This window comes from Eurypyga helias, unplaced genomic scaffold (genome assembly GCF_000690775.1).
Source record: "Eurypyga helias isolate BGI_N326 unplaced genomic scaffold, ASM69077v1 scaffold2266, whole genome shotgun sequence".
Lineage (NCBI taxonomy): Eukaryota > Metazoa > Chordata > Aves > Eurypygiformes > Eurypygidae > Eurypyga > Eurypyga helias.
This window is the reverse complement of record NW_010258362.1, coordinates 44,876-56,693: the sequence shown is the minus strand read 5'-3', so window position 1 is coordinate 56,693 and position 11,818 is coordinate 44,876. Positions and strand designations below refer to the sequence as shown.

General features: G+C 50.6%; 1 protein-coding gene across 1 annotated transcript in view; it reads left to right on the top strand.

Moving 5' to 3' along the window:
• Positions 1–929: 929 nt before the first annotated feature.
• PLXND1 (plexin D1) overlaps positions 930–11,818 on the top strand; it is a gene marked incomplete at both ends in the record, with an annotated part of 54,417 nt that continues 43,528 nt past the window's right edge. The window contains 7 exons of the mRNA XM_010154289.1: positions 930–1,133; positions 4,028–4,159; positions 5,932–6,032; positions 6,701–6,830; positions 8,213–8,387; positions 9,888–9,996; positions 10,664–10,766. Coding sequence (XP_010152591.1) covers positions 930–1,133; positions 4,028–4,159; positions 5,932–6,032; positions 6,701–6,830; positions 8,213–8,387; positions 9,888–9,996; positions 10,664–10,766 — 954 coding nt within the window. The remainder of the gene's footprint in view (positions 1,134–4,027; positions 4,160–5,931; positions 6,033–6,700; positions 6,831–8,212; positions 8,388–9,887; positions 9,997–10,663; positions 10,767–11,818) is intronic.

The following is an 11,818-nucleotide window of genomic DNA, read 5'->3' as shown; positions in this document are numbered from 1 at the left end:
AAAGGCAGTTCCTGCTCCCCCAGAGCTTCGAGGAACAGCTTGAAAGCAGAAGCCAGAGGCAAATAATGAACATCTTGTGGTCTTGGACACAGCTGTATTTGCTCCCCGGAGCACAGCGAGCGGCTGCAGTCTGAGGCTGGACAGGGTTGGTGGCTCCAGCATTTCTGGGCAGAATTTTGCAGCCATTGCTCTTCCCTCTGTGTCCTGCAGCGTGGGCTCATCTCCATCCCATCCCGTCCCAGTGGAAGACCAGTGGAAATGTTGCTGTTGACTGCAGTAGGAGCAAGGTCGGGGCTGGGATTTACAGTCCTGAGAGTCACCATCAAGCTTTTTCCGCACACTCCCTCCCCCCTTGGTTTTGTTCTCAGTCACTTCCTCACTTGCTTATAGGGAAATAATATTCTGAGTTCTTTTATTGGAGAAACCTTTTTTCTTCATCTTTTGTTTGAGACCCATGGCAGCATTGGGGCGGCACACGCGACCAGCCCTCTATGGGCAGAGCATCCACCTCTGCGAGGGCAGGCAGGTGCTGGGGAGGGCTCCTCTGTGGTGGGCTGAGAAACCTCCCCTGCAGTGCAGCCGTCAAGAAGAGACCTCTGCCTGCTTCACCTTTTGCTGTGGCGCCAGACTTTGCTGCTGAGGGGAGGGTGCTCCTGCAGTAAACGGTGCTGCCCAGCCTGGGCAAGGGCTGAGCTCTTCGGACAGCTCATCTCCAGCAAAGCCTGCTCTGGCTCTGGCTCTGAGGGTAGATCTGGCAAGCCACAAAGGAGGCCCTATTACAACCCTTTGCTCACATATTAACCAGTTACATTTTCCTATTCCATGATCGGCGGTGAGGAGCTTTCCCTGGGCATGGCAGGACCGTCAGCAGTTTGTCCATGCTGAGCCCGGGGTGGTGATGGTGGAGGGATCCGTGGTGCGTACTGCAGCCCAATGTTGTGCGCATCTCTCCGCAGCTGCAGCCGGAGCAGCTGGACTGTGGAGCAGCGCACCTTCAGCACCCCCTGGCCATCGTGAGCCCCCTCACAGCAACGCCCATCTTCACCTACAGCGGCCTGACAGCGGTGGCGGTGGCCAGCGTCAACAACTACACCGTGGTGTTCCTGGGCACTGCCAGCGGAGGACTCCTGAAGGCAAGTGGAGCCTGCAGCACCAGCACGGGGAGGGCAGGGCTGGGAGGACAGGGAGGGTGGCGAGGCTTCCCCTTCCAGCACCTCTGGTTTGCACAGAGGACCGTGTCTCTTGTTGAGTTTGTCTGAGCACCTGCTTTTGTCAGGCAGTGAAGAAGGAATTGGATGCTGCTGTAATCTCTACGGTGATATACGGTGACTGGTGGCTGTTAATTACTGTTCAAGGCTGCCATGCGAGCAGGGTGTTCTTGATGAACCCTCTGTTAGAAATGTTATTGTGCAGCATTTAGTTACTCACAGCTCTTCTAATAAATGCTCCCTCCGAGCCGATGGCTTTTGAAGGCTCCATGTAGACAGGGGAATCACCGAGAGATGCTTCATCACAGCTGAGTCCAAAGCAGGTGTGAATCCGTGCATCTGATGGAGTATCTGTTCTAAAGAACGTGCCAAATGCAGTGTAGGGCAATGCAATACCCTGGCTCCAGAGCCAAGATGCAAGACCAAGGTTTCGGTAACTTTAGCGCTTGGAGTTTGCCAAAGAAAGTTGTGATTCCAGCCAGCCACAACAGTTTGGTGTGCTGTCAGTATCAGAAGTCCATAGAGGAGAGAGCAAAAAAGCCCTGGAGGGAGACACGGCTGATACCTGCTTTGTCTCAGCCCGGGGTGAGTGGTACATAATCGGGAATATTGGATCAAAATGCTTGGAGAGAAGAAAACTGATCCAATCTCTTCCCTTGCATCCAAGTGCTGCTGGCAGAAATGTGGGAGCGATCACAAGGAAACTCACTGCTTTGATTTTTGCCCACAGGGGCAGCTAATTCATGAGGGTGGGAGGAAGCTGGCACCCCAGCCTGGTGCAGCGGGCTGGAGAAGCACATGCCACACGCAGAGCAGCCCGTGTTCACACACTATTAACAGCTCTGCTTCCATTATCATCTCAGAGAAAGCAGGCTTATCTGCTGAGCCTCCATTAGGGAGAGGCTTCTGGCTACCCTTTGCTGGGATAATTTGCTCAGATAGCTCTAATCTAATTCTACAACACAGCTGCATAACCAGAAGCCCTTTTACCTTCAGGGCTCCTTGTTATTTGGCACGGGATACAAGATACTTTGCGTGAGTTATCATTCAGATTTGCTGCCTGAGAAAAGACAGTAAAGGGGCAGAAAGAGTGCTCGCCCAGCTCCTGCCAGCGGCAATTATGGCTGCCAGGGGTATGTATGGGGGATTAATCAGATAGGCTGGAGATGGGCATTTCGTGAAGGCCTTTATCAGTGCCACGTCCAGCAGTCATTAATGGCAAAACAGTGCTTGGGAAGCCGTGGCCTGGGCAAGGTGTGCCAGGATGCAGTGCCCTCGAAGGAGACGGTGGGTGGGAAGGATCTCTTCTGACAGGTGCCCATGTATCCAGGTCTGGAAGTCTAGACAAGGTGCTGTGGTGGGGTTATCCAGAACTTCAGCCCACGCTGCTTTCACCAGCTTCGTCGCAGCATGTGTCCTCTAGCATGCCTCGACCCTGCTCCAGTGAGAGGGCTGGTGGTCACCACACCACTGCAGTGGCTCTTCCCAGGGGCCAGCAGCTCGCGGGGATCCAGGGAAAGTACCTGTGCAGTGAAAGTGGAGGGTAAGTGAGCCCAGGAGGCAGAGGGACCTACGGACAGGCCCCTGGAAACAGCCAAGTGTAGAGCAAACCTCAGCAAGAAGCGTGAGAGGATGGTCACAAAACTAAAGTGAAGGGCATCAGGGCTCGGTTCATGGACGTCTTGGGTGATCCCAGGCAAATTATTTAGCTTCTGCATAGCCAGTTTTTAAAAAGGGGATAAGGATAGTTCCCCTCCTTTTCTGCATAGTAGCTTGCAGTACTTGCATATTGTTCTTAGCAGAGGGAAGCCCTTTGCTTTGAGTTTGTGCTATCTTACTAGGACATGTCGGTGCTGCTCCAGTGTAAGAATTAATTAATCTTATGTTAATTAATTAATCCAGACTTTAGAGAGCAGAGGCATGCTTTTTCCTTACAATTATTGCCTTCCCTGGCTAGTAAGGAGGTAAGAATTTTTCTTGCTCCCTTTCTGCTGTAAGCTGAAAAGTGACTGTCACGCAAAATTGTGTAGCCCTATTGTTATTTCCTCTCAGCAATGCCACATTTAATTTTCTGAGTTTCAAGTCAAATGCCAAGACATTCTGAGATCTGAAAGGCAGGCTGATGCTTTGCAGCCTCTTCCATCACTGCCAGCACTTCAGCGGGTGATTCATGAGGCAAGGTAGGATTCAGCTCTCCTGCGGCAGCTGCCGTGGTCTTCTGGAGTTAGCAGGGATAAAAGCTTCTCTTGGCCAGGAATGACAACACTTATTTTTCAAATATTCAGGGAGCAGGGGATGCCATGTTATACAGCCCTGTTGATGATTTTCAGTGTTTTTCATTAAGCTGTGGAAATGCAACGTTCTTTGTAACAGAAATGCACGTATGTGGGTAATGAGGGATGAAGGCTGGTGCCGCTTACATTAGAGTAAAGCGAGAGTAACACCGCTCTGTCCTTCTGGAAAGAGCCCTGCCATCGAGCCGTGCAGTGGGTAGAGCCTTAGCGTTTCCCAGGCAGTCTCTCAAACGGAGAACTTTAAACAGCAGCACCAAGGGCTGAAAGGGTTGTTCATCACTGAGCCGGGATCCTGGCCATGGCCTGGACCTTCTGGACCACTTTGTGGCTTCCCTGTGGCACGGGGCTGGCTTTTCAGTAAAACTCTGTGTGTGCAGCATGCCAAGTGTGTAGCGATTTACAGTGCTGGAAAAAGTGGAACACCGTTAGACACCACTTTGATTCTTGTTCATAACAGAGGAAAAACAATCTTCTCCCCATAGTGTTTGAAAAATGGTCTCAGTGAGTGGCTTTTTCCCACTACAGATTAATCTGGACAATACCATGAAGGTGGTTAGCAGGAGATCCATTTCAGTGGCTTATGGAGAGCCTGTCCATCCCATCATGCAGTTTGACCCTTCTGATTCCACCTACCTCTATCTGATGACCTCCTACCAGGTGAGACCTTTAGGCTTCAGCAAAAGAGTCTTTTGAGCATCACGTGTGTGATTTAGCATTCAGCACTAAGCTGGGGGCCAGAAAGGATACTAAAATTTGATTTAATATTAATGGGCAGAGCCAAAAAGTTCAGAGCTTTGGCTGGGGTGTCAAAGGGCTTTCCGGGGGGGTACCCATGCCTGTCCATTCTCGTGTGCGGGGTGGGTATCAGGCTGAGCGGACCAGCTTGTGAGGCTTTCTCATCTTTGTGGTGGCAAGGTAGAAAGAAGAGTGAAAGATATCGAAAGTGATCCCACTCACGGGAGCGTAGAAACAAGCAGAGGTTGTTCCTGTATAGAAACCCCAAAATTCTGGTACCCAGTCTTCAAGGAGGCTTCCAGGAGAACAGCAAGCCAAAAAGTCTGCCTGTCAGAAATGATGCTTGGGGCAGGTTTCTGCTCAGCCTGGCTGGCAGGATGGCTGGATGGGAGGAGGGCTCTCTGAGGAGACCGGGAATGCTGCAGCAGGTAGAAACAGACGGTCTCATCTCCGTCAAGTGAGCAGAGGAGGAAGATGAGAGCTGAGCGCTCCAGGCGCTGGTGGTTTGTCCTGAATTACATTTTAATCTGTCAAAACAGATGCACAACCACAAATGTTACACGTTGCATTTATATTTTCTAAGCCCTAATTCCCTGCAGATTGGTCATTATCATTTCACAGAACCCTCCTGGGATGCCTCTTCAGCCAATGTTTCAGACTGTCTCAGCTCAGCTCCCAGGCTGGGCTGTGCCCCTTACTCAGGCTAGACCCAACACCCAGTGCAGCCCTTGTGATGCTCTCCCCTCAGTTTTCCACTAAACCAGATGAGTTAATTTTTGTTTGATGGAATTCTCGTCTGGGAAGCTCTCAGGAGCAAGATGGTGTTGTGGGGGAGTGGGGAAGTGCTGAGCACCCCAGGATTGAGGCGCATGGATGAGCTGCAGGCAAAGCAGGGGGCAGGCCAAAGAGTCCACAGTCCGAGGTGTACTTGCCTGGTGGGAGCTCAGGGCTCTCAGCACCTCACACAATCGGTCCCCGCTGTACCAAACGACTCAGTTTTCCTTCCCAACTTTTAGAAATTTAGGGAGGAAGAAGCAGAATTTTTTTTACTGCTCCTGATGAGCCAGTCCCCAGAGGTGCTTTGATTTCTTTACAGATTAAGGTTTCCAGAGTGGTTTTGCTTTCTGGCCATTCTGTAAATAGCCGGGTAGTGTTTAGCTCTGACTAGAAAGGCACTTTCTGCAGGTCTTAGTGAGAGCTTTTCACAGGGAGGGACAAGCTGTGAAACCATCTCTCTCTGATGCATCAGAAAGGTGTGGTGTCGCTCTCCATAGCCTGACCATCACACAACTATTGCCGAGATGCCAGCTGAAAAGGAGCAGCTCAGCTCAGCACTGCCGTGCACTGGCAGAGCGACTACAGCAGCAGCAGCAAGCCCCGTCCCTTCAGCATCCTTACCTGCCCTGGGGCATGTGGTCCCCAGGCTGGGATGGGCTCTGCTGGGGAACTGCCTGTGCTGGTCCCTGCGGTGTCTGGTCATACAGAGCATCTGCTTCTGAGCGGTGTGGGGCAGACCAGGGTCTGCTCCTCATCATCCATTCCGTAAGGCTTGCTCCAGACTAATGGGTGAAGTAGCCCAAGATGCTGGTGTCTCACTGCTAGCTCTGCCTGGCCATACCAGCGCATCCTGGTTGGATTGAGCGTGTCTGTGGTGTTGTAAAACATTTGGAAGCAGTTGTGCTGTTGTCGTGCAGATGATGCGGGTGAAGGTGGCTGCCTGCAACCAGTACTCGACGTGCACGGAGTGCCTGGCCGCTGCTGACGCTTACTGTGGGTGGTGCACAATGGAGACCAGGTAGGACTGCTTGTGTCCTAATGCGCTTTGTCCTGTTCTTCGGCCCTCCAGCCTGGGCAAGAATTTTTGATGCTTTTTATATTTCCACACAGTCACACCACCATTAGTCTTTGTTCATTCCTTATGAAATACATGCTTTTAAGAACAATTACATCAGATCTCCAATGGTTGGGATGCTCTTTAGGATTTAACTGTAGCCTCACTGTTACGCTGCAGTCTGCTGCCAGTGCAAAGAATATCTTGCAGGCATCCAACCGTAGGACTGAGAGAGCCAACACCCTGTTAAAGACAGTGTTTTGCCCTTGCAGTTATTATTTATGTGTAGAAGACAATCAACATTCAAAAAGGGATTTACAAAATTAGACTCCACGTTTCCAAACTGAAGAAGTCAGACAAAATGTCAACTTCTTTTCGGTTCTGGGTTCAGCCTGCCTTCTCTCACTTATCCTGAATCCTGGTGCTGTGTTGATGCTGGTGGGAGTACGCGCTCTTATCGTGGCAACCAGACACTTTAAATATAGCAGCAAAGCTTTAGGCTTAGCTATGTCGATGGAGGAAGAAGAGGTAGGCACAGGATTTTCACCAGATCTTCCCTCACAAGGAAGGCAACATTTTTATCACCTGTTTTAAAAATAATCCATCACGAATTGTTCTGCTGTTTGTTGCAGGTGTTCTTTGCAGCATGAGTGCACGAACTTCACAGGGGCCAACTTCTGGGCGAGTGCAAGTGAAGGAGTGGAGCAGTGCCCTTCCATGACCATCTTGGAGCCTGAGATTAATATCGACAAAGAGAACCCGGTCCGTTTGATGTGAATTCCAAATCAGTCACGTGCAGCATTCCGTACAGGCATTACCTACTCTCAGGGCTGATAAATATCCATACTCCTCTAGTGTAGCAGCACAGCTCCACGCAGCTCGGGTGTGGGTTGTGGGGATGCTGAGTGTTGTATGCTACTGAGTCTGGCCAAGGTTCTCAAAAGCCTCTGGGGGTGAGCTCCCGTGCCTCAACCCCCTGGAAGCCAGTGGGCCATCAGCTGCTGAGCCTGCAGATGAACAGGACTTCTAAAGCTGCTAAACAAAATACAGGGGAGAGATTTGCAAAATTTCAAAATACAGACCATCTGCAGACAGCTAAATCAACTCATTTTCTGGTTTTGTCTTCTTGCTATTCTTAGCAATATCTTAATGATACTTTATAGGGTTTCAGCAAAATATTTTTTGTTTAAAGACAGACCGTCTCCCAGTGACAGAAATCTCTCTGTGCCAAAGTTCTCAACCAGTCCTAACATGGGGAAATCGCTCATTAGCAGGCAGCAGTTGGGGCAGAGCCCAGACCAGAGCTGGGGAGAGGGAGCCCACGGGACCCTAGCACTGGTCTGGCTCCCCTTCACCCACGCAGGAGCGGTGGGCTGGGGTCCCCAGGGACTCACCCCACTGATGGCTGGGGGAAGGCAGCCAAGCATGTGGGCTGCATGTTTTCCTGAGTTGCTCTCCTCAAAAGTATTCCTTTTCTGCAAGCCTTCCCATCCCTTCCCCTTAAAGGCTGACGGCAAAAAGAACCCCTGCAGCCAGCCGGCTCAGCCTCTGTGTGCCGGTGGAGGACGCTGGCTTGTGGTGGCCCCCCAGCCCTCCCAGCAGGCTCCCCCTAGCTCAGCACCTCCTGTCTTCCATCCCTGGTACCAGCTGGTGCAGGCTGGGAGGTTGAGGAACTCAGAAGCAGAGGTTAATTTTATTCTGCTCTTCCTCCGCTGTTCATGCTGAGGTGTCCCTCCCTGGAGCTTTTTGGAGCTGGAGACCCCAGTCTAGGAGGCTGTGGGAGTGGGGCATACTGGGGCTTGTGCAGGCAGGTGGGTCGAGGACAACCTGGGAGCCGGGGGGTGCTTCGCCTTTGCGTCCTGCTTCCTCCAGAGGGTCTCCTGAGGAAGCCCTGAGCTGGGTTCTCATGCCAGCTGGTAACACCAGCTACACTTGATGGAGCTCATGGTGACTGAGCTCTTACTGCTGGAGCAAGGTTTTGTATGCAGATGGGTTTTTGGAGTCAAAGTGCATAAAAATGAGAGAAAACAGCTACCTGTGGACTTGTTTTGGAGTCTTTAGCCTGTGTAAAGCTTGTAAAACATTGACAAATTCTAATCACAATTTTCTGTCACAATAACATTTTTTTTTTTGTCCAAATATAGGCCCTGATAATACAAATAAATGGGACTATCCCGAACCTGAATGGAACAAATATTTCATGTGACTATGGAAATAATATCCACACAGTAGCCAGAGTTGCTGGAGATTACGTAAACCAATTTATTTATTGCAGTTTACTTCCACGTGAGAAATATCCCGTGTTTCCAGACGACCAAGGTACGTAGAGGAAAACAAGCTCGGTTCATTCTAACCACTTTTGTGGACATAATTTTTGTAGGCTTTTTGTTGTTTCTCCAATTGAATGTTCAGATAATGCACATGGGGGAAAAGAGACCCAAGCTGCTTCTGATTTATAGGGCATACACCTTTAAAACGTGGGAGTTCCATTGCCTTAACATGAATTGACAGTATTTAAAGTCTATCAATTTTTGGTTTAAACATCAGAATTTAAAAGCCAGTTCATGTGCTCACTTTATTAAATTTATCTGGTTAGAGCTTCTGATTAGATTTAATAAGTAGTAAACCAAAAATGTTTTAGCCCTGGGGAAATAACGGTGCTACTTACATTGATATTTTGAATTGCTTTTGCTTCATTTCCCTCCTGAACATGCACTACCTTTCAGGAGAAGTTCTGGAAGAAGAGCAAGTGCCTACCTAAAGGCAGCTCAGAAACTCTTAATCCCATTTATGCAATCAAAAAACAGATTGAGACCTTCTAGTATCCCCCCATTTTCAGACAGTGCTCAAGGGGATGCCCGTCTTGAGGCTCAGTGGAGCTGCGTTCTGGAGGTGACGAGCCCCTGCAGGTCTGGTTGAAGTCAACCAAGCCTTGAAGTCTGGGCTGACCAGATCCAGTACTGGCCACTTCGTGATGGAGACAGCCCCATTTTATAGCTCCTTCTGAGAAGTTTGATGCTTCATTCCAGACTTAAGTGCTTGTTAAATTTTCATCTTTCAAGCTGGAGTGAATGCTCTATTGAAGATGGCTGACTTCAGTAGGAGAAGTATTAGCCAGTCCTTTTGAAAATCCCACTTTTCATAGGCAAGTTTATAAAGCTGCATTGTTTTTCTCCCCAGCTATCCAGAGAATGGGAGATCATTAACTGTTCTGTATTGTTGGTTACGGCAATGTCCAAATGAATTTCTGGAATCCAGTGCACTGATTTATTGTACATATTCTGAAAGAGTCATTGTCTCTTGTCTCTGGTGCTTATATGGCAAAATTGCAAAGAAAAAAAAATTAGCAATTTTGGGGGGAGGGGAAGTTGTTACAGCATGTTAAGTAGCCAAAAAAGGGATTTCCACCCTTCTCTGCGGGTTTGTTGTCATGGGGAAAGCAAGCGGGGTTTTAAAACATGATAACTAACATGTTTTAATTACCACATTTTTTTAAAATATCATTTAGCACCAACTGTAAGCGAAGACAATAATTAACTCTGCTAATTAACACTTGCACAACACACTGGAATTTTCTGCTGAAAGTCACAATGTTCTTTTCTGGCGAGGGTGATGTAAAGCGTTGATTTAAGAGGGAAGAGCTGAAAGTCAGAGGGCAAAAGATGAATGGTCCAAGCTCTGAAATGCAGCTTGGAGAAAGCCCTAGAGAAAACAAATCAGATTTAGCCCTTGTTTTCCCAAGGGTCTGTCTTGTCTTCTAAGCGTCAGCACAAGTGAGAGGCTCTTGCAACCCAATATTCTTTGGCTTGATTCTCTCAGACCACGTGGTCGTCGAAACTGCTCTCCGGGTCAACAGCAAAAACATTATCCGGGCCAATTTCACCATCTACGATTGCAAAAGAACTGGAAACATATACCCGAAGAGAGCGTAAGTGCAAGCAGCCGGGCCACCGTGGGCTGGCGGCATGCGGGAGCGGGTGGTGCCGTGCTGGCCGCGTGGCACGGGAGCGATGGAGGCAGACGCAGTGGTTTGAAGCCCGGGGGGTGCGCACACACAGACGGACGAGGGTCCCCCCGCGCGGGGTTGGTGGGACAATGCAGCCTCCCCGCCAGCCGGGCAGCTGGAGGCCTGGGCAGGGTTTGGCAAAGATGTAGGGGCTCTGCTGCCAGGGATTTACAAAGGAGGGTCCTCGCGGCATCTTGAGCCATCTGGATACATTGGGGTTTTTTAATGTGAATAATATTATTATATACAGACCGGGGGGGGAGGAGAGCATCTTCACCCCGCAGGGGAGGAGCTGAGCGGGTGGCTCCCGTCTGCCGTGGCCTGGGGCCAGGTGGTGGCACCACAGGCAGTGACGCCATGGGGCTGCCTTCCAGCGGCACTGGGGACCGTGGGTTCTGCCTGTGTCCCCTGCCAGCTTACAGGGAGAGGAGGGGAGGACAGCCCAACGCCTGCCATAGACGGGTTTTTCTGGGCACCTTTTAAGATTGAACGTGGTGTGTTCAATCTTCAAAGAAGATTGATTGCATGGCTGAGGTTTGGCTCCCCTGAGCAGCCTGAAATCTGCTTCTCTGCACCGTTGCCATTTCAGATGCACCAGCTGCCTCTCAACCAGGTGGAAGTGTCAGTGGTGTCCCTCCACCTACACCTGTGTCTCCAACCGCTCACAGTGCGACGACGCGCTGCGGATGAAGGTAAGGCCCGTCAGACTTGGATGGTTCAGGAGACCCTTCCTGCATTGTGGTGCCGTAGCTCTTGTTCCCGCTCGGGAGTGCTGCTCTGTATGCATCGTGTTGGCAGTGCGGGTGAGCATGGGGCTGAGACCGGGCTCCAACTGTCTCACCACAAGGTCCTCAGGCTGAGCCTCACTTTATTTAGTGACCTCGCGCGGGTCTTCAGGCACTGGTGCTCAGCACCGTCTCAGTTGCTCCTCCTGGCAAGCTCGGAGTCTCCTCCGACACTTGCTGGCCATGGCATGTCCCAGGCTGGAGTTGGGGCACCCTCCTCTGCTGGTGTCCAGGAGGAGGACGTGTGTGGGATGAGTAAGCTGCAGCCATGCTGTGCTGTGCCATGCCATGCCATGCCGTGCCGTGCTGTGCCCAGAGGCATGCGTGTGTGAGGAGGCTGGCAGCCCTGCGACAACGTTCAGCTGTCCCAGGGGCATCCGTGGGCTCCGTCCCTTGGTTCTTTATCACCTCTCACATGTGCAGCAATGCTGCCATTTCTCCGCATCCTGGGACGCCTGGGTTTGAGTAATGCAATAAACGTAGCGGTACTTTACCATTCTTTTAGCTTTGACTAGGCTGTTGCGGCTTGTTATTAACTTGCTGGAGCACCACTGGTGGTGCTCATCTAAAGGAGAAAATCGCCCTTTTCCAAATTAGAGCTTCTAATAACCCAGAGGCTCAGTGCGTTCCTGCTTCTGAAATTTAAATTGAAGTTAATTTAAATAAAATTGGCTTTTTAGCAATCAATCTGCTGTAGAGCCGAGCCAAGTTTTCACACTGTAAATTGAATATCCCTTTGGCACCGGTGCTCTGCTCTCATCTCAGCTCTCGCAGCGGTTCCCCTTGCTCGTCCCTGGCAGGAATTTGGCCCAGTGTCAGATGTCCTAACCTCACCCCCCAGGCTGACCCTGGGCCACCCTGGCATCCGCTCCCCTTCAGCGGTGAGGAGGTGGGCAGCTGCAAGTGCAGGGAACAGGGAAGGAGATGAGGCCACCACATCACAGCTCTGCATGGTCGTG